Source organism: Gasterosteus aculeatus, chromosome 9 (genome assembly GCF_964276395.1).
Source record: "Gasterosteus aculeatus chromosome 9, fGasAcu3.hap1.1, whole genome shotgun sequence".
In the NCBI taxonomy this organism is placed as follows: Eukaryota; Metazoa; Chordata; class Actinopteri; order Perciformes; family Gasterosteidae; genus Gasterosteus; species Gasterosteus aculeatus.
The window spans coordinates 2180814-2204322 of NC_135696.1; the positions used below are offsets into that span (position 1 = coordinate 2180814).

General features: G+C 49.0%; 1 protein-coding gene across 7 annotated transcripts in view; it reads left to right on the plus strand.

Moving 5' to 3' along the window:
- Positions 1–22453, plus strand: part of apbb2b (amyloid beta (A4) precursor protein-binding, family B, member 2b) — a 30243-nt gene extending 7790 nt beyond the window's left edge. The window contains exons 2-18 of one of the 7 annotated variants that reach the window (XM_078080099.1): positions 1302–1423; positions 1862–1919; positions 5184–6234; positions 9381–9625; positions 9777–9908; positions 10167–10238; positions 10752–10802; positions 11337–11422; positions 11663–11723; positions 12681–12827; positions 12945–13072; positions 15087–15201; positions 15557–15641; positions 16366–16449; positions 16557–16672; positions 17925–18170; positions 19302–22453. In XM_078080099.1, the coding sequence (XP_077936225.1) occupies positions 5205–6234; positions 9381–9625; positions 9777–9908; positions 10167–10238; positions 10752–10802; positions 11337–11422; positions 11663–11723; positions 12681–12827; positions 12945–13072; positions 15087–15201; positions 15557–15641; positions 16366–16449; positions 16557–16672; positions 17925–18170; positions 19302–19472 (2769 nt within the window). In that variant the 5' untranslated portion in view covers positions 1302–1423; positions 1862–1919; positions 5184–5204 and the 3' untranslated portion in view covers positions 19473–22453. The remainder of the gene's footprint in view (positions 1–1301; positions 1424–1861; positions 1920–5183; positions 6235–9380; positions 9626–9776; positions 9909–10166; positions 10239–10751; positions 10803–11336; positions 11423–11662; positions 11724–12680; positions 12828–12944; positions 13073–15086; positions 15202–15556; positions 15642–16365; positions 16450–16556; positions 16673–17924; positions 18171–19301) is intronic. The other 6 variants (XM_078080102.1, XM_078080100.1, XM_078080103.1 and 3 more) reach the window with 6 other exon arrangements.
- Positions 22454–23509: the final 1056 nt, after the last annotated feature.

Here is a 23509-nt window from a genome sequence, read left to right on the forward strand (position 1 = left end):
CACGCCCTGTCATTTTTAATCCCAGTACGCAGTAAGTTTTTATTGCTATTTTAAATATCCTTATTTCCTTTTCTCCTATTTTATTGGACAGAATATAAACTTCATCAGTTTCTTTTTTAAAGAGTCATTCTCAAGGACGGAAAATCGTTTATTTGGTCACCTCTTAAACCATTAGATGAAATCCATTACGATGCGCACAGCTGGATTCAGGTCACAATTACACAGTTGCTCTTCAGATGGTTTCCCTCTTTACCACAAGTCTGTATAACAAACCAGATGTGTCTATTGTGTCCGCTAACAGTATTGGCTCAGCATGAGACCGTTGCTTTGGCAGATCAGGGGTTATGGGGAATGTGGGGTAAACAATCCAGCTTTGTGCAAAAATGAACATTAGGCTCAGGCCAAAGTCTTTGGCTGGATATAGTTAGAAATGAACACCGTTCTGTTCCCGTCTAAATGACCACATCATAAGGACGTGACACGTGGTTGGATGTTGCCATTGGTCCACAGGCTTAAAACAAAGGCGTATATTGTACTTTTTATAAAGTGCAAAAGATCCACTAGTTTGGGATCAAGTATGCAAATGACATACATAAACAGCCTGGCTAATTCTGGAGCAACATTATGCTACCTTATTTATTGCATGTAGTAGTACTCGGTCGAGGCACTGCAGGTGGCTCCTTAGATGAGGGATTCAAATCATTTCTTTTGCCGTTCTTTCCTCTAAATGGAGCTAATTTCTCTTATCGTCTCATTTCGATGATTTTTTTTTATTTTTGTGAATGATACCACTAAATTCTCTCACATTGGAGACAAATTAGAGGAATTAGGATGGGGGTAAATTTGGTCTTTGCTGCATTTAGATCATCCGGCACTTAAATGTCTGAATGTTCCAACAATCACTGGCACACTTTTGCCTTTGCAGCTGCAGTATTTATTCATTAGATCTCTGTGATCGGGAAGACCCAGGTTCACTGGCGAGAAGTGTGTGTGTGTGTGTGTGTGTGTGTGTGTGTGTGTGTGTGTGTGTGTGTGTACGCTAAGTGTGGGTGGAGTTTACAAGTCTCCCGTGTCTCCAAGTTTACGATGGTTCCAGTCAGAGAAGAGTTGGCACGACTGCACCAAAGAAAGAAACACGAGCTCTCTACAAAACGAACGCGCGCACACACACACACTTTGTGTACTAGCGTTTGATCGAGGTTGTGAATATTTGATGATTCTTTATTATTTGTCCCTCTGGTGTCCTGCAGTCCTCTTGCTCTCTCTCATTGATCCTGTTTCATGTTGGTCTTCTCCCTCAGGACAACGCCGAAGCCGCTGTGATTGGAGGAGAGAGAGAGAGACCGCCGCTGGCTACCAGTATGGACGCGCGACATCCTGGAGTTTCCCACAATCCTTAGGTCCCTGCTTGGTTTCCAATTGGGTAAAGGCCTTATTCTTATGTAGAAGAGACTCGTAACTGCCTCCCAAGCCTTCTGATGTTCTCGTCCCTGCTGTCGTGAATGAGAGTATTCGCTGCTTCGTCACCAGCTATTCGGTTCAGCTCTCGATAGCAAAAGAACGCTGTTGTTGAGTGGATGAACTTAACACTCGAGTTCACACAATATCATATGCAGGTTGGCAGCACGCTGTGTTCCGTTCCCCCCTCCACCTGTTATGTACCACCTTAGGATCACTGCTAAACAGGAGAGTGCCCATGATATCCATGGTGTATTTGGATTGGCAGAAGTACACAACACGAGGAACAATACCTCTCCCAACAACAAGTGTTTACCTCTCTGCTACCATAGAAACCGCCATGAATGTGCCCTCTGAGGACAACCCTCTTGACAGTCATTTTTTCTTCTTCTATGGTGTTCAGATCCGCAGCTGAGTCCCCTGAACCCCTAAACGCCGGTGCACGACTGATCTCCTGTCAGGTACGCCACACGCCGCCACACAGGCGGACCGATACCAAGCCGGGTTCTCCGGGTGCCCCCCTCCTCTCCTACTTCGAGCCCCCTCTGGGAACAGCTGTAGTCTTTAGCCATCACTGCTCCCAGCAGGGTAAATACTGCGTTTGTTTGTTGTTGGTACTATTTCCAGCTGTGGAGTTGGTGCACTAGCATTTAAACATGGAGGACCAGCGCACGCAGCTCCAGCTCGACGGGCAACACTTGTTTGATCTTTTCACAGCACTCAAAGTCAACAATACAAACCAGACTTTAAAAAAAAAAAAAAATTGATGTTTTCATGCCTCCAGCATCCTCGAGTCGAGGATGAGAAATCACATTTCCGTGACCGTGGAAACCAAACCAAAAGAAAACCAACCCTGAGGTTGCGTCATTGTTTATCCACCACCATGGCGTCACTTTTGATTTTCAATCGGTTCTAAAATGTTTACTAAACCCGGTGAATTTGAATGCCAGCATATTATTTCAATCATTTTTTTAACCCTTTTGAAAGACTGTGAACTTGAACATCTGTTCTTCAACTCTTTATCATGCAGAGCAGAGGAGCTACTGCAGGGGGGTCTCAACATTTCTGGTTGATAAGACTATTTTAATTTTTTCAACCAATTGTTTTTCCACAAATTTAAATGTCTTCGGAATCAGAATTGTATTTATTATCCTTAAATACACATTAACATGAATCCAACATATTGTAGCGGACGGATAAATTGATGGAGAAGACGTCATCTTTCAGTCCCACAGCAGCTCTCAAGCTGGGAACCGGTTCACTCACAGCTCCTTCCATGCAAATACGACATCACAGGCAGCAGCCAATCACATCGCCTGTATGCTCACGTCTAAAGAGCGCAAAGCTCAAAAATCTCGCCATCAGTTTGGGGGTCCTTGGCCTGAAAAACGTTGAAGACCCCTGGTGTAGAGAGCCAACAGGGAATATTTGTACCCTAAGAATCTTAATCACAAAAGGAGCCAAATTGCCTTGTTTGTACAGAATGTTAAATACACTGTAGAAATACTTTTGATCGGGGTTTCACAATAAAATATGAAATTAATAGAATATTCAATTAATTTTATTTAGTATAGCCCAAAATCGCAAATTACAAATTTGCCTCAGAGGGCTTTACAGTCTGAACACATACGACATCCTCTGCCCCGAAACCCACCATCGGCACAGGAAAAACTCCCCGAAAAATGAAAGAAACCTTCCAAGAGGGGAAAAAAGGGAAGAAACCTTAGGGAGAACGTCAGAGGAGGGATCCCACTCCTGATGGACAGACTACAATGGATGCCATGTGTACAGAATGAACAATGTATAATACATGAGACTATATGACAGAAATTATTCAAGTAATTGTGAGTAGGACCACTGCAGGGACATCCACCATCACATAGAACCACCATCACATAGAACCACCATCTACATAGAACCACCATCCACAGAAGCCTGTGGGGAGGGAGAGCACAGATACTTAAGGAGAGGGTCATGTTGGTTTAAGAGTACAGTAATATAATTAATATCTAAAATAATAATGATGATGATGATGATAGCAGCAGCAGGCGTCAGCATGGCCACGGCAGGTGTCAGGACCAGGGTCCAGAAGGAACCACGATCTACGGAGACCTGCTAGGGGAGAAAGCACAAAAAACTCCCGGAAAGAAGCTGAATTAGTCATGTGCATTAATAAAACGTGAATTATGGTAGAACGAGAGCGTGAGAGAGGAGCTGTGTCCTAAGAAGTCCCCCGGCAGTCTAAGCCTATAGCAGCTTAACTAAGGGCTGGTCCGGGCTAACCTGAGCCAGCCCTAACTATAGGCAGAATCAAAGAGGAAAGTTTTAAGTTTTACTTTAAAAGAGCTGACCGAATCTGCCCGGGAACCTGGTTCCACAAAAGAGGAGCTTGATAACTGAAGGCTCTGGCCCCCAGCCTACTTTTTAAAACCATAGGAACAACAAGTAACCCAGCATCTATGGAGCGCAGCTGCCTTGTAGGGCAATAAGGTGTTACAAGCTCTTTAAGATATGACGGTGCCTCACCAGCAAGTGCCTTGTAGGTGAGGAGAAGTACCTTTAAAATCTATTCTTGATTTAACAGGGAGCCAGTGCAGAGAAGTTAATACAGGAGTGATATGATCCCTTTTCTTAGTTCTTGTTAATACACATGCTGCAGCATTCTGAATCAGCTGGAGAGGCTTAAGAGATTTACAAGAGCAGCCTGATAACAAAGAATCACAGTAGTCCAGTCTGGAAGTGACAAACGCATGAACTAATTTGTCTGCATCACTTTGAGACAGGAAGTTCCTGATTTTTGATTAGTTACGTAGATGAAAATAGGCAGTCCTTGAAGTCTTCTTTATATGCGAGTTGAAGGTCATATCCTGGTCGAAGAGAACTCCCAGATTCCTGACGGTGCTGCTGGGTACCAGAGCAATTCCATCCATAAAAACTGTATCACGTGACAGCTGGCTTCGAAGGCGCTCTGGGCCTATCAGGATAACGTCCGTTTTATCTGAGTTAAGCATCAGGAAGTTGCCGGTCATCCAAGTTTTGATGTCTCCAAGACATTCTTGAAGTCTAACTAGCTGGTCCGTCTCTTCTGGCTTGATTGACAGATACAGTTGAGTATCGTCTGCATAACAATGGAAGTTTATGCGGTGTTTCCTGATCAGATCGCCCAAAGGAAGCATATAGAGGGTAAATAAAATCGGTCCAAGTACAGAACCTTGTGGGACTCCGTGACCAACATTGTTGGTCTTTGAGGATTCACCGTTTACAAGCACAAACTGGGATCGATCCGATAAGTAGGATTTAAACCAGCTGAGTGCAGTTCCTTTGATACCAATTAAATGTTCTAGTCTCTGCAACAGGATACAATGGTCTGTGGTATCAAATGTGGCACTGAGGTCCAGCAAGACAAGAAAAGAGATGAGTCCTTGTTCCGATGCAAGTAGAAGATCATTCGTAATTTTCACCAGTGCTGTTTCTGTACTGTGATGCGCTCAAAATCCTGACTGGAAATCCTCAAATATGACAAATAAACAAATACATTTTTTAAAACAATCATGTGATTTAAACCCCGCGACCCTGTGTGCAGGATAAGCGGTTTGCAGGTTTAATGTGTGTATGTCCAGTATAAATACTGTGTTTATTTAACGTATTGCTGTTTTTCTCTATTGCACTGTTTCCTGCTGGAAAAATATATACATTTTTAATTGGAGCATCTCCTTCTTCTTCAGGTGACCTCGCCACGTGCCGCCATGATGTCGGTGGACGTGGCCAACCGGAACTGCGCGGCCGCCACGCCTCCCACCTCGCTCAGCCTCCGCTCCTCCCACAACCAGCTGCTGAGCGCCGGGGACGCTGTCCGCCAGGGCTCGGCCACGCCTCCAAAGTGTCGCAAAAAGTACGCGCACACCAGCATCCAGGCCGCCATGGGCCTCGGGGAGGCCGCGCCGCCGTCCTCGTCTTCCTCCTCGCCCTCCTCCCCGCCGGTGTCCCCGACCCCCAGCAACCCCAAACTGGCCAAGAACGGAGTGAACCAGCTGCGCAAAGCCAGCCGGGACCACAACAAGAACGCCACGGACCCGGAGCCCGAGGCCGCGGCGGACGAGCTCAACGTCAACGCGGCCGAGGAAGAGGAGAGCCATGCGCTCACCAACAACGACCGGGAGGAGGAGGAGGAGGAGGAGCAGGAGGAGGAGTTTGAGCTGATCTCGAACGCTGAGCCCGAGCAGAAGAGTGAGTCAGACATGGACTGTGACGTCAGCGCGCCCGCCGAGCTCCAACTGAAAGGTATCGACCTGAACGTTGACGCGGAGGAGAGCGACGACATCAGCATCCTGTCCGAGAAGGACGCGATGTCGAAGATGAAGATCCAGGAGCACGGCGACAACGAGGCGGAGGACGAGGAGGGAGATGGGGAGAAGAAACCTCTGCTGTCGATGCGCGGCGAGTCTCCCCTGCAGAAGCTTGACATTTCCCCGGGGGCGGAGCTCATCTCCGACCTCCGCTCCAACCTCAAGCTCCTCAGGTCGGGAGGGAAGGACTCTCCGATGCCCCCTCCGCCTTCGCCACCCAAGCACGCCAGCCCGGAGGACGCGCCGCTGCTCTCCGTGGCCTCCCGCTCCTCCTCCTTCTCCTCCTCGTCATCGCCGGAGACGAAGAAGGACAGGCGGACGGGGGCCAAGACGGACTGCGCTCTGAACCGCATCCAAAATCTGAACCCTAGCGACGAAGAGTTGAGTTGGACCACGCTGTCCCAGGAGAGCCACTCCCCGGAGGAGACCGGTACGAGACCCGCTGTGTGTGTGTGTGTGTGTGTGTGTGTGTGTGTGTGTGTGTGTGTGTGTGTGTGTGTGTGTGTGTGTGTGTGTGTGTGTGTGTGTGTGTGTGTGTGTGTGCAGCTGCGGGTGTTTATTTTCCCTCTCTGCTGATGACATGTTCCCATATATGGGGACCAGGCGTGTGTGTGCATACAGAACTCGGGCACTGCTGGAATAGAATAACTTTCACTTTGGGCTCCAGTAAATCACCTGGATCCCTCCGACTGGAACAGGAAATGCCTTCATAACCTTTTGGTTAGAAAGTTCTGAGTTAATAACAAAATCTCACTGTTTTGATTTAATTTCCTTTTACTTCAGTCGTTCAAACAACTCTTATCAAACTACATAGTAATGATGATTTTTAATGGAACCTGTACAGATGAGCTGTTCGCTGCTTTATTATAGGATGGATAAATGAATCCGTGGGTTAGGTTGAAATCTTTTCACCCGTCTGGTCTTACATGTAAACTGACTGAGAGCCGTGCTGTTTAAAGTCCGTTTGGGGGACATTCCTCGCATGGAACCTCTGCAGGTCCGCTCCTTTATTAGCAACATAAGGGACTGATTACTCTCTGAGCAGCATGATGGGAATGAATCAATCAATTTTAATGTGTGAGGAAAATGTCGCTGTCCTCCGTGGTTCGTCCCATCAGGACAGTGCTGTCAACCGGCCGCCAACAACGGGCGATACATTTGCTCATGTCAACAACAGATTTTGGTTGTTCAAAATGGAACGAATATCGGCCGTTCCGATTTTATTGAGGCACAAAGTGCTGAAGAGGCTTGTTGTCGTTGCGGGTCGATTCCGGTGAGGACTCGGTACACAAAGTTGACCGCTGCCGTCTGCAGGACACGCAGTGGTGCTCTGGAGGGTTCTAACCCGGCGTCGCTCACGTTGTCGATATCCAACGTGCGTGGCCTTCTGCCGCTGTTCTCCCGCCTCCCTCCCTCCCTCCCTTCCTGTCTCCCTCCTGCTCTCACATCCACAAAGCCGTGTTGTTTTCCCAGGTGTGCGTGTCACATTCCTCCGATGATGTTTGCGGGTTGGAGGGCCGATACGACATTGCTTTCACACCGAGGAGCCAAAACACACACACACACACACACACACACACACACACACACACACACACACGCACACGCACAGCATGACGAGTTAAGTGAAGCAACATGTGAGAGTCAGCACTTTTTCTTCTGGACGCTGAGCTACTTTTTGCTCTCTTGCTTTTATCACAGTCCTCCTCGCTGCTCCTCATCCTCAACTGGACATCATCCTGAATGACAGATGGTTTATGTTGGGTTGCCAGGGACAACCAGGACAGATTTAAGTGAGGGTGGAACGGAGGGGAAAAGTGTGTGTGTGTGTGTGTGTGTGTGTGTCGGGAAAGGGAAGGGAAGGGAAGGGAGGGCAGGCTCATTTGAGCTGTCGGGATGGAGGGAGAGGAGAGACAAAAACAGCAAACACACAGGGATACAGAACCCCCCCCCCCTCCTCCATTCTCTCTTTTCTCTCCTCAAATTCCCCGTGCCTTTATGGCTTCCCCTCTCTTGCAGTACCCCCTCCCTCTCTTCCCCTCTCTGCCTGAGCCTTGCTGTGTTCGGGTACAGCACTGGGCTTCGTGTCACAGAGGCAGTAGCTCACTATGATGCTGGGGAAAGACTACATGCTGGCCATTGTGATTGTCAACTACGAGGGTAGGTGCACAAACTACAGCGCATGTGTGCACGTGTGTGTGTGTGTGTGTGTGTGTGTGCGCGCGCTGTTTGACAGAGCCAACATGTGTATGTGTTTTGCTCTTCCCTCCCCCTCTGCGCTCCACTCGGCTCCGGAGAGGAGCTGCATGCTAACGGGGGGGCTACCGCAGGCCGGGTGCTACGTAGCGACCCGGCGCCGTCGCTTCTCCCGTCTGGTTGACACAGAGTGCGACTCACTTGGCCGGTGCACCGTCCAGTGGTCTCTCCACCCCACCCCCCCCTCCACCCACTTTATGTACGCACATGCTTAAATCTACATCCAGTGCATGTCATGCTGGCCCCCCCGTCCCCCCGACTCAGCAGACAGGTCCTCTGTCTAGTTCTTGCTCTGACCTATTTCTCTTTGCTCATCAAAGACAAGTCCCAGAAGGCTTTGCGTCACGGCTCCTCGCTCATGGGGATGTCTGCCAGGGACATTTGTGCGTTTCTCCACACGTGTGAGCCATATCTGTTAGCATTAAACACGCTAAAGACCCTTATTAACTGTGGGTCTGGTCCTCCCAGTTGTCATGGTGACATGTGGCCTGCTGCCATGGCAACAGGCGCTGAGTTTACATGGTCAGCAGTTTCAAAACTCTTCATATCTCTCACACACACACACACACACACACACCTCAGAGCATATATCACCTTTATTGAGTTGCTACTCCAACGTCACACACACAAATACAAGCCATCAATAGTTCTGTGTGTGTGTGTGTGTGTGTGTGTGTGTGTGTGTGTGTACTTCATCCAGCTCGACTGCCAGGAAACTGCAACCTTCAGATGAGATGACATTTAGTACACGAGTGAGAGAAGAAGCAGGGATCTAATAATCTGTGTGTGTGTGTGTGTGTGTGTGTGTGTGTGTGTGTGTTTTCGTCACATTCCATTACTGTCAAATAGATGATGGCAACGGCCGTCTTCCTCCTATGCTGCCGATTCGTTGTGTTAGAAAAGGGAAGTTTAGAATTTAAATAACAGTGCAGTGCAGGTATTTTTTATTGCAGTTTGTGTTTTGTTAATACCTTTTTTTTGAGGGATATGCAGAATAAATTGCGTTTGCAACACTGATGCTTTGACGTGTGTGTGTAACGCTCATAAGTGAACAAGTCAAATTGAGAGCAGGGTGAATTTTCAGAGGCGACTTATACTACTGGAGGCCTGTTTTCTTGATCCGGAAAACAAAATGGCACAAATGTGTTGGTCCCTTTTTAGTTTTCTGATTTTGTTGAGACTGAATGACCGCTGCAGCCGATACTGGTAACCCCAGTCAGCTGTTGATCTTGTCCAGCGTGTGTGTGTGTGTGTGTGTGTGGGTCTGTGCGCACTTGTAAGACAAGTACCCAAGAGGTCTATGACTTTCCCCCCCCCCAGATATCTGGAGCGAGCAGTCGTTCCAGACGGACACGGACCTCCCGCCGGGATGGAAGAAGATCACGGACATGGCCGGCGTCTACTACTGGCACATCCCCACTGGCACCACCCAATGGGAGAGACCCGCGGCCAGCGCGGGACCCCCGGGGCGGGCCGAGCCCCCGGCGCCGGGCGAGCAAGCGGCCTCCGCGTCACGCAAGCACTCCCCGGGCTCCCTCAGCCCCTCGCCCACCCCGGACCACGAGGTGAGGGACGGGAACCACCGGCTGCTCCGGGTGCCCAAAGGGACTCGATGCACCACCACGCTCGGGTCGCCACTTTGCTGAAACAAATTACAGTCCTCCTGAATCCACTGTGTGTGTTTGTGTGTGTGTTTGTGTGTGTTCGCACTTGCAGGCGTGCCAGGCAGAGGTCTTCTTCAGGGGCTCGACCCGCTCGGGCAGCACCACCTCCGACAGCTCGGCGGAGCCGCTCTCCGCTCACGAACCCGCCCTCGCCACGTGCGGCTTCGTCAACAGCTGCTACTTTGTGAGTCCCGCCGGCGCTTTCACCGCACACTCAGACCACCGGGAGGAGGGAGACGAGGGCACGCAGGCAGCCGGGCCAGTCGCCGGTGCAAGAAAGACGGAGGGGAGACCTGCGAGGCCGCAGGGAGGTGTCCATAAGACATCCAGGGGGAATGGACGGATGTTGACAGATAGATGGTTGCCAAAAATGTCATTCTGGCCTGCACATGATGTGATCTGCCTTCATCACTCCCTGGCTCCCTCTCTGTCCCCTCCCCAGCCCCGCTCCTCACCCCTGCAGGGGATGCCCGATCCCGAGTGCCACTCCCTGCTTCTCGAGGACGAGGACAAGGTATGGTCCTTTTCCGCTGCGCTGCGGTTCTCTCTCTCGTCGCCCCGACGGGCCTGATGTCGTTTTTTCCTGTGCGTGAATTGTGTTTGTTACAGACGGAAAGTACTTCCCTGTTTATTTGTGTCACATACAGAGCAGCGAGGAGAGAGTTTGCTCAGGGACGTGTTTCTGTTCGGTTGGTGTACATTCATCAGCAGCTGTTACACAAAATCTGTACATAATGAGACTTTCTATCTCGCAAACTGCATAGAAATTATCACTATTATTATTATTATTATTTGCATCATTTTCACCCCCCCCCCAAAAAAGATCGTTGCCTTGTTATTGGATAGAACAAAGTAAGAGACGAGGGGTTGGAGTCAAACGGGGGCCGTTTGCGTGCGCTGTTCACCTTCCACCGTCAGCAGCGGGAAGCAGTTTGACGGACAGCGTCTCATCTCAACATCCCCTTCTTCTCTTTCTTATCCCCCCCCCCCACCGCCACCATGGGTGTGTTTGAACGCTGCCGTGTAGAAACGGGTGTGGAGTGATTTTGGCGGAAAGATTGATAGTGAGGTGTGGAAGGCAAGTACAACGCACGCGCCGCGCGGTGCCGCAAACTCACCCCTCTCGTGTACGGAGCATGTGCGGCTGATCGACCCGAACGCACACACACACACACACACACACACACACACACACACACACACACAAAGGGTGTCCCTCTTCACTCGCCCACGAACCGTTGCCGTCTTTCGCCTCGCGCAGGCGTGACTGAACCCTCCCCCCCCCCCCCATGCAGCATGCCCCCCATGCACACGAGGCTGTTCCCGCGCCACGGTGCATGCTGGATGACACGCGCTGCGCGTGGTCAGAACATTGAATGCCGGCTTTGTGTGCGCTCTCGCTCTCCATGTAACCTGGGAGTCGTACATGCGGGTGTTGGGACGGCAGCGCTATAGTTCCATCAGAAGCACATTGAGCTCATCTGTGTGCAGCTGTTGCATCACGTGGGACCCGCCTTAAGCCGGCGTATTGCAGGTTACGTGTGTGACGGGGGGATTTAAGGAGGTGGGGGGGCTTGTGTTTGATGCTGATAATGTCACCTGTACACGCCAGGACCTGCAAGCGGCCACGGTGAACCCCGACCCCAGTCTGAAGGAGTTTGAGGGCGCGACGCTTCGCTACGCATCACTCAAGCTAAGGTGAAACGCCTGCAGACACACACACACACACACACACACACACGCGCGAGCAGAGGAAAAATGCAAGTGTCTCACAGTTACTCTCAACAGCGTCAGGCGAAGCAGGATGTTCTACTTGGGGAAATGTGTCCTGTTCAATGTAATCCAGGCAGGAACACTCGTCATGGAAAAACCCTCTTAAAATTCTCCCTGGAAGAGACAACAGGGAGCACATTGTGTGACTATTTCTATTGTATGCAGGAACCGTCCAGCAGTGGAAGACGAGCAGTCCAGCAGCGCTAACAGAGACCCAGAGACAAAAGTAAGAGCCCGCACGAAGCGCGCATGCATTTCAGACACAAGACGGATCAAGTCCTCGTTCTCCGGTTTGGTTTGAACACAGTTCCCCTTTCTAAAATATATATATATTTTCTTCAACTGCTACTTATTTCAACTACTCGTTTCAAAGAAGCAGCCTTTTGTATTGGACTTCTTTGTGTTGAATTTAAGGTTGCAGCCGAACACCAATGTTGTGATCTCCTGCGGTCGTCTTCGGTCATCTAATCCGGCTCTTAAGTACCGCGCGGCACAATCGACATTCCCGGGACGCCGCAGCCTGCGGGATGATGTTCTGTCTGTTTATGTCCCGGGCCTGTTTTGTTTACTGCTGGTGTTTACGTCATCGAGGCTGCGCTCTCGTCCGAGTGAAGCTGAGGCGTTAAACGATGCTGCCCCCAAGTGGCGAGGGCCAAGAACCCCAGATCACCTCTGGAACGTCACAGCTCCCATTCACATAGCAGACAAACGCAGGCCTGATCGGTAGCACACGCAACCTCTCTGTCGTGAGCGGAGAGACCGATGGAGTGCACACGGGCGCTATTTCACTACCGCAGAACGGGTTCAATCAGCAGTAACGCCGTTCAGAGGGAACCGCTGGATCTTCAGAGTCTGCATCTGTGACACGGCTCTGTGCTTCAGACAGGAGCATTGTGGGTCTTCTCGTGTCCTTTTTATATTGCGTGTGAGACACGGTGTGACTACATCCCTGCTGTGTTAGACTGACCGCTCCGTAGTCTGCAAAGTACTGACCACTGAGATCAAGTGATCGAGGACGGATGGGTGTGTCTCGCTCCTCTAAACGTGTCTTCCCGTCCATCGACGTGCTTTGTGGAGTTTGAATGATTTAGCTTGAAGCTGGTCGGCCTGCAGAAAGGTGTGTGTGTGTGAGCTCTGTCACGTGGAGGAAACACGCTAACACGGCAGCCCGCTGTGTCCTCAGTGCTTCGCCGTGCGCTCTCTGGGGTGGGTGGAGATGGCGGAGGACGACTTGGCTCCCGGAAAGAGCAGCGTCGCCGTGAATAACTGCATCCGGCAGCTGTCCTACTGCAAGAATGACATCCGAGACACCGTCGGCATCTGGGGAGAGGTGAGGGGCAGCCGAGGAAGTATAAGAAAAAGCACTTTGTAAATGGCTGTTCTCTCTGTGCCTTGAGCTGCAGGAATTAACGTGTGTGTGTGTGTGTGTGTGTGTGTGTGTCTGCAGGGGAAGGACATGTACCTGGTGCTGGAGAACAACATGTTGAACCTGGTTGACCCCATGGACCGCGGCCTGCTCCACTCTCAGCCAATCGCAAGCATCCGTGTGTGGGGTGTCGGCCGGGACAACGGCAGGTCAGTCTCCGTGGCAACCACCTTTTTTTTTAACGATTTCCCCCCCTATTGCCTGCCCCCATGATGGATCAGTTATCAAGTTACCCAGAAGCCCTCGCTAGCACCTCCCCTGTGTGTCCCCGCCGCTCAGGGCGTATTTCGGCTTTGTGTTTGTTTTCAAGCACTTCAATGATTAGTCACTTATTCAAAATGGAGCCGATGGCACGTCGCTCAGCAGAAATGAAAGGGTCAGCGTGACGGCGTAGGTGATGGATGATGAAGACGAGATTGGTCAGGACAAAGGGGACGACGAGGGGACTTTCTGTTTGTGACCTCGCCAATTCAGAGACCGATTGACATGTTGGTTGATCAGAGGAGCCGGCAGGACAGGAGCGGTCAGTCGCTGCTGTATAATGGAGCTGGCACGTGCACACACACACACACACACACACACACACACACACACACGAGGCAATGCTCAAAGCTCTTGGCCCGGGCAGAACTGCAGCATTCTGTCTCTCTCTCTCACACACACACACGTGTGTGAAACGTTGCGTGTTACAGTATATTTACAAGATCAGATAAAAGGGACATTTCCAGCGTACATGTAGCAGCAGCGTGGGAGCGCTGGGAGTACCTTCGGATGCAGCAGAGGGAGGCGGAGCGGGAGGCGAAGGGAGGGGGGTCGGCAGGGGAGAGAGGGGGAGGCAGCTGCCAGAGGGGGAAGGTATGCTTAGTGCTCTCTGGGCGTGGAGCAGGACAGGTTGAGGAGTGCCGGTATGACCGAGGAGTAGATCGCCATTAACACTGTGAGTATCTTTGCACTTTGATCTGAGGTCTTTTCTAGAATCCCGACTGCTTTTGTTCAGCTTTTGTCATGAAGGAGCAGTTGGAGAGCTGCAGCCGTCTGATTAGAGAGAGGGTCACGGGTCTGGAGTTGATGTTTGAGGAGCTGCAGGGCTGAATGCAGCATGCAAGACATGCAGAAACTGTTTTTATTTTTCTATTTTTGTTAACCGCTTGATTGCCTTCTTTTTTTTTATTCCCCCGCGCACACTCAAAGTGGTGATGTCGGCGTAGTAACCGTATCCTCTCTACCCATGTGCCACGAAACTCGTTATCGAGACATAACAGATTCTCACGGCCACCTTCACGTTTTCAGGGGCGTCGGCATGACGATAGGACATAGTCCTCTCTTTTCCTCTGACTTTTCTGTTTTATTCTGCACGTTGTGGCCTTATAGTTTTTTTTCTTTTTATATTTATAAAAAATATCAAGTACCTAAAAATGCACTGCTGCTCTTCTGCACTGCACGTCAACGCTTGATTACTTGGGAAATAGTCTCAGGACCGAACAAAGTGTGTAACTTGTGTGTAACTTGTGTGACTTGTGTGAGATCCCTTTTCTCCCCTCTCTTTTTTTATTTCCACTAACTGGCTTTATTTCCTCCCTGGCTTCCTTGGACACAGAGAGAGGTAAACACATTCCTCCTCCTGATATCGTCCCTCCATCCTCCCCGTCACCCCTTATTGTTTCATTTCCTCCGTGTCTCGTGGTTCTCGTCTCCTGCTGCGTTGTGCATGCAGGTGTGGGAAGTGAAAGGTGACCTCCTCTGTCTACAATCATTTTTGTGTGTGTGTATGCACACAGAACGCGAGTCTGTGTGTGCGTGTGTGTGTGTGTGTGCGCGCTGGTTTCATTTGTCACGCCTCCATTCCTCTCCCTCTGTTCTCATTCCGTCCGTTCGGCCTCGTAGATAGTTTTTCTCCACGGGGCTCAGGGGGAAGTTCTCCCCCGCTGTCACTCACTTGACTCCCTCTTACATCACGCTGCTTTATTGGTCTCAGCGGTCCATCGACGTGTGTGTGTGTGTGTGTGTCCTGTATTCATCAGACGGATAAAGGTCAGCTCATCCCTCATCCGTCTGCAAGGGCCGTCTGTCAGATTAGTAGTTTGACCCCCGGCCCCGTGGTGGGGCCTTTTCTCCCTCTGTCCGTCCGTCTTCGCTGACCCGGTGCTGTCCTCTCTGTCTCAGGGACTTTGCATATGTGGCGCGGGACAAAAACACCAGGATCCTGAAATGTCATGTGTTCCGCTGTGACACGCCGGCCAAAGCCATCGCCACCAGCCTGCACGAGATCTGCTCCCGGGTGAGGATAAATAACATTTATTCAGTTCATTATTATTATTATACATTTTCTAATAATATTAGTAACAATATTGATAATGTCAATAATACTATTAAGAAATAATGTTATTTGAAAAATCCTGATAATTAAGTAATAACAATTTTTACAATTAACAATTCCAAAACTAATATATTTTATATTATATAATATAGTTTGTTTATGAACATAGTGTGTCCCTGAAAATCGTTTTTTCTTAAAAAGAATAAAAGACATGCCGGTATCCGTGGAGAAACCGCTCGAGGGTTTTCCCTCCCCCCACGTCTCTGCCGCCGTGTCCTCACCCTTCTGTAACCGTGTCCGCTTGTCTCTCCTCCAGATAATGACGGAGCGAAAGAACGCCAAAGCGATGGCGGGCTCTCTGCAGGACAGGATGCAGGCGGGACTAGATCTCCCTTTACAAGGTGGGCAGCCAATCACAGCGCTCCTTTCCTCTCTCGATGCCGTAGAGAAGCTAGCCGGGCTAACGGGGCTGTGAGCGCGCCTGGGCGTGTCGTTTATCTCTCGCCTCGTAAAGGATCCGTGCACTGAGCGGTCGTCACATACGAACCACCTCGGCCTCCACTCGTGTCAATTCAAGCCCGACAGACGTGTGCAATGCATTCCGCTCCCTCCACGGAACCATTAGCCATGGCGGGCGTTAGTGGTCATGCATGTGAGACGCTGTTCAATCACCTCAGACGCGCAGAGAAGCTTCAGTAGCGAGACCGGAGACGTCGTCGGTAAAACCGCACTGAACGTCCCGTTGGCGCTGCTGATTTGTGGACCCACGGTGTCCTCTCAGTGAGCTCCCCGTCATCGCTCACCACCCCTCTCCCCCGCGGGCTCGCCGCCACTCTTGTCGGGGAGAAGAATGATTGGCTGAGTCATTTCTCTACGGTCAGTCGGGGCCCGCCGGCCCTGAGGGCGCTCGCTCTGCCGAGGCCACAGTGATGGAAGCAAAGCCACGCGATCCGCTCCGAAAATGCAATATTTTCTTTTCCGTGACATTCCGCTCTTCACGACAACATGTCAGACAACGCACAAAGAATTTGTTGCACTAAACCAAACAAGAACAAGAGCCAGAAGGACCTCTGCAGAGGTGCATTGTGGGTTGTTGGCATGTATTTCAACGCGTGCTTCTCCCAGCAGAGTTCCCCACACCAAAGACGGAGCTGGTCCAGAAATTTCAGGTGCTCTACCTCGGGATGCTGCCCGTGGCGAGACCAATAGGTTAGTCCGACACACACCTGCTGCTGTGGTGAGACGTGATGCCGTCTGACTTTAGGTAGGATTTTAATGTTTCTGATTTTGTTTTGTTGAAACATGCTCTGCTCCAGGCATGGATATCCTTAACGGGGCTATAGACAGTCTGATCGGCTCGTCCAGCAGAGAGGACTGGACGCCCGTGGCCCTCAACGTGGCCGACGCTACGGTCACCATCAGCAAAGACCAGGTGAGACTGAACCGGCCAGATGAAACGGGATAAATCCAACAACTCCTTAGACAAGAAAGACCGTAAAGATGTAGATGAGAGGACGCAGTCGGCGGGACATCCCATTGGTTTGTGGGCCGGTGTCTTGCAAGTTCAACGTATATGGCTCTCGCCGTCCTAGTGGACAGAAGGGATCTCATTTACAGTCTATTCTCTAAATGAACTTTCCTTTCCAGGTTGTTATCAATCATGTCTCTCTGTGGAGTTGGAGAACCTGCCTTTACTTGCTACAGACTAAGATAATATTTCTACATGGCCCGTGAGCGTTGGTCACCTTTGAGTGATCGACATGCTTTATGACGCCTGGTACGGAACACGCGGTTGAGTCTATTTCCTTCAACAGTCACCACGTTTTAAATTGTATCTGCTACTCTCACATTACTGTCGACTGCGCCTCTCTGGGCTTCTTTACTGACACTCAGCGTGGTTACATGGATTCCAATAACTGGCTCAGTCATGGAATGATCCGTTTCATGTAAACACCTTTGTCCGACTACGTGCGGTCCGACTACGATCCGACTAACACCCCTGGATAACTCCATCCAATCCAGTCGATAGTTCTACTATTGCGGCATGTAACGGTGAATCGGATGAGGAACTGGACTTTGCGTCTTTGCGCACGCTTGAGATCCCGACGGCGTCTTCTCTCTGTTATCAAATCAGCCAATAGCGCCATTCGCATCCGCTGTGCTCCTATTAACATCATGCACAGACAGTAGAGGGACGTAGCTTCACCTCGCTCTCCGCTCGCCATCTTTCTCCTAATGTTGATGTTGTTGTTGGTTGTTGTTGGTAGTGGTGAAGAGGTCAAGCGGAAATGGCTGTATCACAACTAGTTGTAATGAAAACAGCGCCACCTATCGTACCGGATATGACGATATGCTTTCGGCCAATGATTCCATTTATTCACTGCCATGTATATTGGGATAATAGCACCTCCCCCCGAAAGATCCGAGTCCGACTAAGCAAAGATTCCAATTATACCATCACCGTGAATATAGAACCCAGCCACCCAGAACAATGGGACACATTTAAAGTGTTAAAGGCGTCCGACCGTGCAGATGACATAAAACGCCCTTTTGACATTCCAATGATTGAACATCAAGGCGCACGCCGGCCATATGCTCCGGTGGACCTGTTTATCAGAAGGCTACAGACGTACTGGGCGACTCCCCTGTATGAACATGTGTAACATCTGTATGCCTGTGAGTAGGTTCCCATGAGGTCCTTTCCAGTGACATCACAATCTGCATTTCCACGACTCTTGATCAATCACCAGAACGAAGAGGACGTGCTGGTCGAGTGTCGCGTCCGATTCCTGTCTTTCATGGGCGTCGGGCGGAACGTGCACACCTTCGCCTTCGTCATGGACGCCGGCGGCCATCGCTTCGACTGCCACGTCTTCTGGTGCGAGCCCAATGCCGGGAATGTGTCGGAGGCTGTGCAGGCGGCTTGCATGGTGAGTCACTGAATACACGCAGCCAATCCACTGCATGGATATGATGAGGGAGCATGACACTGAATTTGGTGATGAAAATTATCAAAATAAACAAATGCCAAGAATGAACGGCTTTAAAAAAAGATTTTGAGTAACACACAAGTCTTATTGAACCTCCTTGACAACATAAACACACACACACAGTCGACCAGGTGACATTAAGTTCCAATCAGAAGCCATGGTTTGCATCTACATGGGTGATAACGTCCCATTAGTTGTTAATGTGAACTTTCTTGATGCTCTTTGTCCCGTCGGGGTAACGGAGCTCTCCGGTGCCCACGGCCCTCGGCAACGTGCTGCACCTCCCCACGTCCACATAACGGGGCGTTTTGTCCCGAAGCTATTCCCACTTTAAGAGGTTCATGCTGTACTGGTGGGGAGTTTTTCCATATTCAAAAAAAGATTCATCTCCGACGCATTACTCCCGTGAAAACCAAACAAAGGAGCAAATCATGAATAACAAACCAATCCATCTTCTCTTCATAATTCAAAAGCTAATGTTTGGAATAAATTGTAATCTTATGAGGGAAATAAGAGCATGACTTTGTATGAGGGTGCATGGAACGAGGTTACATTTGGGTGGTGGTGGTGGAGTGTTTGTCCGTGCTGACGGATGGCGTGTCCTCCTCAGGCTGTGATGGGGTGTAAAAGCTCTGCTGGTGTGAGCGCACCTCCTATATAGTAAGTCTTCCAGTACAGTTATGGATCAAGTCTGCTGCATTACAGGAGGCGTTTTAGAGTGGCCGTCAGTACTTATTGTGATTCACTGTAATAAAATCCTTATTTTTTTATTCTGCGCGTCCATAATCCCATCACAGAATGCGTCTCTGCTGTAATGCAACCTACCAGTATGTACTCCTCTGCTGTGGGGGGAGTCTCAGGATTAGTGGACTGCAGGCCGGTCTATTGATCACACGTCACGCTGGATTCATGGACGCACACACACACACACACACACACACACACACACACGCGCACAGCGACACTGATTCACGTTGACAGGAATCACCAGTCGTTACTATTGAGCGCCGGTCTCTCCCACGGTGTCCACAGCTGTAGCTCTGCATCACCTGCGCCACGTCTCTCTTTCAGCTGCGGTACCAGAAGTGCTTGGTGGCCCGGCCCCCCTCCCAGAAGGCCTGCGGCTCGCTGCCCCCCGCTGACTCGGTGTCGCGTCGGGTATCGACCAGCGTGAAGAGAGGCGTGCTGTCCCTCATCGACACCCTCAAACAGAAGAGGCCCGTCGGCGAGCTGCCGCAGTAACGCCCGCATGCCAGAACCCAGAGTTGCCATGGTGACAAGTCGCACGACCGCCCCCGAAACCCATCGCCACCGCCAGACCCCAGTGAAGACGCAGCCGACCACGGGGGGGGGGGAGGGTTTGTGGAAACGCCTTTGCTTTCTCTGAACTAAAATTGGAATTTTGCCTGAAGAGTTTGTCGGCTCCGGGGGCGAAATTCAAATTTTTCCGGCGAAATACGAGATGAATAAAGACTTTAATCCACATCGAGAAGGAACAACCACGGAGAAACACGCGATGTCGTAGACGTGTACATAGACGTGACTCTCAGCCCCCCTCAGTGCAGAGGAGGGAGGTGATGAGAGGAGGAACTAGGAGGGAGGTGATGAGAGGAGGAACTAGGAGGGAATAGGAAATGCTGCTCTCAGCACAGCAGACTCATTGTGCTCTTATTGTATTCGTGTCCGTGCTGCCAGCATGACCTCGCACACCTGGCCACGCCCCCCACGTCACCCCCCGGTTGTCCTGTCTGTAGTGGCTGTTCCCCCTGTGGACTATAACGCGTTGGCGGATGGAAGGACGCATTCTTAACGAGCTAAAGAAGGAAATATTAGGTGGTCAGTCCGCACACACTAACCCGATCCTGCATGATCGTTTCGTATCAAAGTGAATATAAACACACTGCTGCTGCTTACAGGAGGATTAGAAATCTGAAGCCAAGTTGTTGTTTGTCCGTGTCTCTCTTGTTTCTCGTAAGCTGTGCGAGGGTCGGCGTGGAGGGTCCAAACGAGCGGTGACCGTTCACCCGAAACATCCTGCATGCGCCTCCTGTTTACCGTTGTCCTTCTGTCTTTCTTTCGTTGGCCGTGTGGGAAAACGATAGCCGATAGCCATAACCGAGAAGGAGCCGCAGGGACGGACTGACTTCAGTATGTATGTCCTCAGAGACTTCATGTCCACTTAGCATAACAGGACTCTCCCAGGTCGACGCCTGTTTGTTGTCCTCATGGCCTCTTTCTCACTGTACCGCTGCAACTAGCTCTTCATCATCGCATATCCGACCAGGCCGGATGCCCGGTAATGACTATCAAAGTTTATTACAACTAACATCATAGAGGCATGTTCTACCTTTAGGCAGTTCTCTTTGAATGTGAGGCAGAAGACTGATGCTAAGCTAGGACAACCGGCCGTTAGCTGCACCGGCCCGTCTGTCAGGCTTTAGGATTGCTGGTCTGTAGCAAGGCTTTTCTTTTTTTTTATATCAATTTTACAAATCTAATAACATTTTCAAAAGGTGTTCTGATCTAAAGTAAACTGCAATGGATATCACGTCGCACGAATAGTTTGCTGCAGCTGGTCAGCTATATTCATGGGTTAAAAAAGGAAAGCATATCTTTATCTCAGCGCTCTGCTGGATTTGAGGAAGTTTACACCCAGCTAATGTTCTAGTAAAAGTATTGATAAAAAATGATCATGAAATGTTTTCAGGTGATTCGCGGTGTTTAAGGTTAAAGGTTCGCTCCTTACCTTTTCAGCCAAATACCGTTTTAATTGTGGAAGTTAAAATTGTCTCAACCAGAGTCGGTAAAAGGACGCTAACGCCGGGGAATTAGCCGTGCGCTCTTATTGCCCTAAAGAGGTTAAAGGGTCACCAAAATGACCATCAATGCTGTCGCCATATCCAAGACCCCAATTCTGGCCTTTCACAATAAGATATCCCACTTCAACGCCTCCAAATAGTGCAATAAAAGCTCCTTCATCATCATTGCCCGACCGTCGCCCAAAACTGTAAAATAGAAATTTGCCTCTGAGGGTTTTACAGTCTGTGCACATGCGACGTCCTCTCTACGAAAACCCCTCACACAAAAGCTTTAGGCGCCTTTAACGAGTGTTTCCAACAGACTTGTGGACTTAGCGTTAGCTTAATCAGCCACATAACTCGCCAGCGAATTGATGAAAATCTGCTCGCAACAGTTTTCACATTTTTGCCGCTAAAATCAAAGGTCTGCAAGATCTAAAGGAAATAAACATATAGTCATTTATACTTAAAACCACCTTTATTCAAAACTGAATGTGATGAAGTGGAGCTTGACGGCGTAGGAGCAGTTTCAACCCGTGCCGAGCTTTGGACCCGTTAACCTGCAGTGCAGATAACCAGGAGAGTCATGGACATTCAGCCCAGGATGACGAAATGTGAACCAGATTACTCAAAATGTTTGTGTACAAAACGTCAAATCTATTGTAACATTTGGCATTAATCATTATTATAAGCTATCTTTTCATTTTTAAATGTCTCGTTATTTTCTTGTAATGAAATGCCTTCCTTTTGATTACTCACCAAATGGCCAAAGTGTAAAATAGTGATTATAACGTTACATTGTTGTAGATAAGAAAAAATGCCAGAGCGAATAATGAAACCAGGAGAGATGATTGGAAAGTTTCACAGTTGTCGATTCCGTTTTATGCTGAATTTAACTGAGCAATTATCTATGCATTCTTTTGATCTCGAGAAAATGGAAAGTCGTGAACAGCCTCGCATGCCGTTGGATGGTTGAAAGAGCGACTGTATGTACTGAACAGAAATATTTTTTATTTTATTTATTCTATTTTATAAAGGTATATACTGATTTTATTAGTTGGGGCAACGAACGTCTCCCGACGCCGTGTCATTGTCTCAGTTCCCGTTTTACTCACAGCGCTACAACGAGCTCCTTATCGCAAGGAAATAGGCGGATAAAGGAATTCATCTCCGCCGTGTAAAGTGTACTGAGAGCCGGGAGTCCGCCGCTGGTCTTTGCGGGTCGATGGAAGTCGAGCGGTGGAAGATGGCGATGGCGGTAACAATATTGGACTTCCGGCGTCTCCGTCAAGCTCACTTGCTTAAACGACAACAAGCGCACACCTTTCCCACAGAAGGATGCGTCAGCTCCTGTTTGCTGTTCACCTGTTTGTACACTTTGTCAATGTAATCAATTGTGAGAATAAACAGCATAATAAAACGGAACGCTGTGTGTTTGTGTATCGACGCTGTAGCTCATGTTTGTGTGTCTCATAGATATTTGATGAGGTTACTTTCTGCCAGCTGGAGGCCCCGAGGGGTTTTCTCTCATCCCTCTCAGATTGTTTTACTCTATATTGTGTTATATTGTATTGCAAAGATGACAGAACACATTATTTCAGGAAAAAAAAAGTCAAAAAATTAGAAATAAACCCTCAATAACAGGATAATTATTTTGGGACAGTATTTCTTTCCTTTACTTTTTTTAGTCATTGTTTGACCTCTCAGATTTATCTTGCTCCTGATATACAGGTTTGGAATTACTGGTTTAATGTACACATGCCTATCACAACTCTCCAAAGAAATCTTTAAGTTGTGAGTCTTAAAAAGGGACTTTAGTAACATTATTGGGGTGGGGAGGAGTTGATATTTTCTATAGATTCTCTCCTTGACTGAATATTTTAAAATCTTATCTCCAGTATTTCAAAATACTATCACAGTACCAGTGGATACAATACGTCATGCCATCCGAATCCAATACAACTAATACATCATGTTTTAAAGGGGAATTAAAATTATGCAATAATTTAGACTATGGTCCCCTCAGCAAAAAGAGAGAACCATACCAGAGACAAAGAAATGACCACGCATAATACCATTAGAAATATATTTATTTTTGGAATGCATTAATCATTCCAAGTATTGTTCTTTGAATCTTCCGACATCATCTTCTTCTTCTTCTATTTCTTCCGCGCCACCTCTCAACTCCTTCACACGTTCAGCTATTAAAACCATTCAAATATAAACATATTCAGCTCTTTCCCGGGAGGGGTGCTATGACTTTTCAGCTTTCTGGCTCTTAAGCTTGAATTTATATAAATCAATAGTCATTAATATTTTAACATGGTTTTCCAATGGAGACCGTTTTTCAAATCCTCTTCAACTTTCAGATTCTTCAGCTTCGGCAATCAGAAACAGAAACCATTTCAACTTTCAAATGTTGACACAAAAAAACTGCTTGTTGATATCTATTCTACTTTTTTCATAATCACTGATTATGTT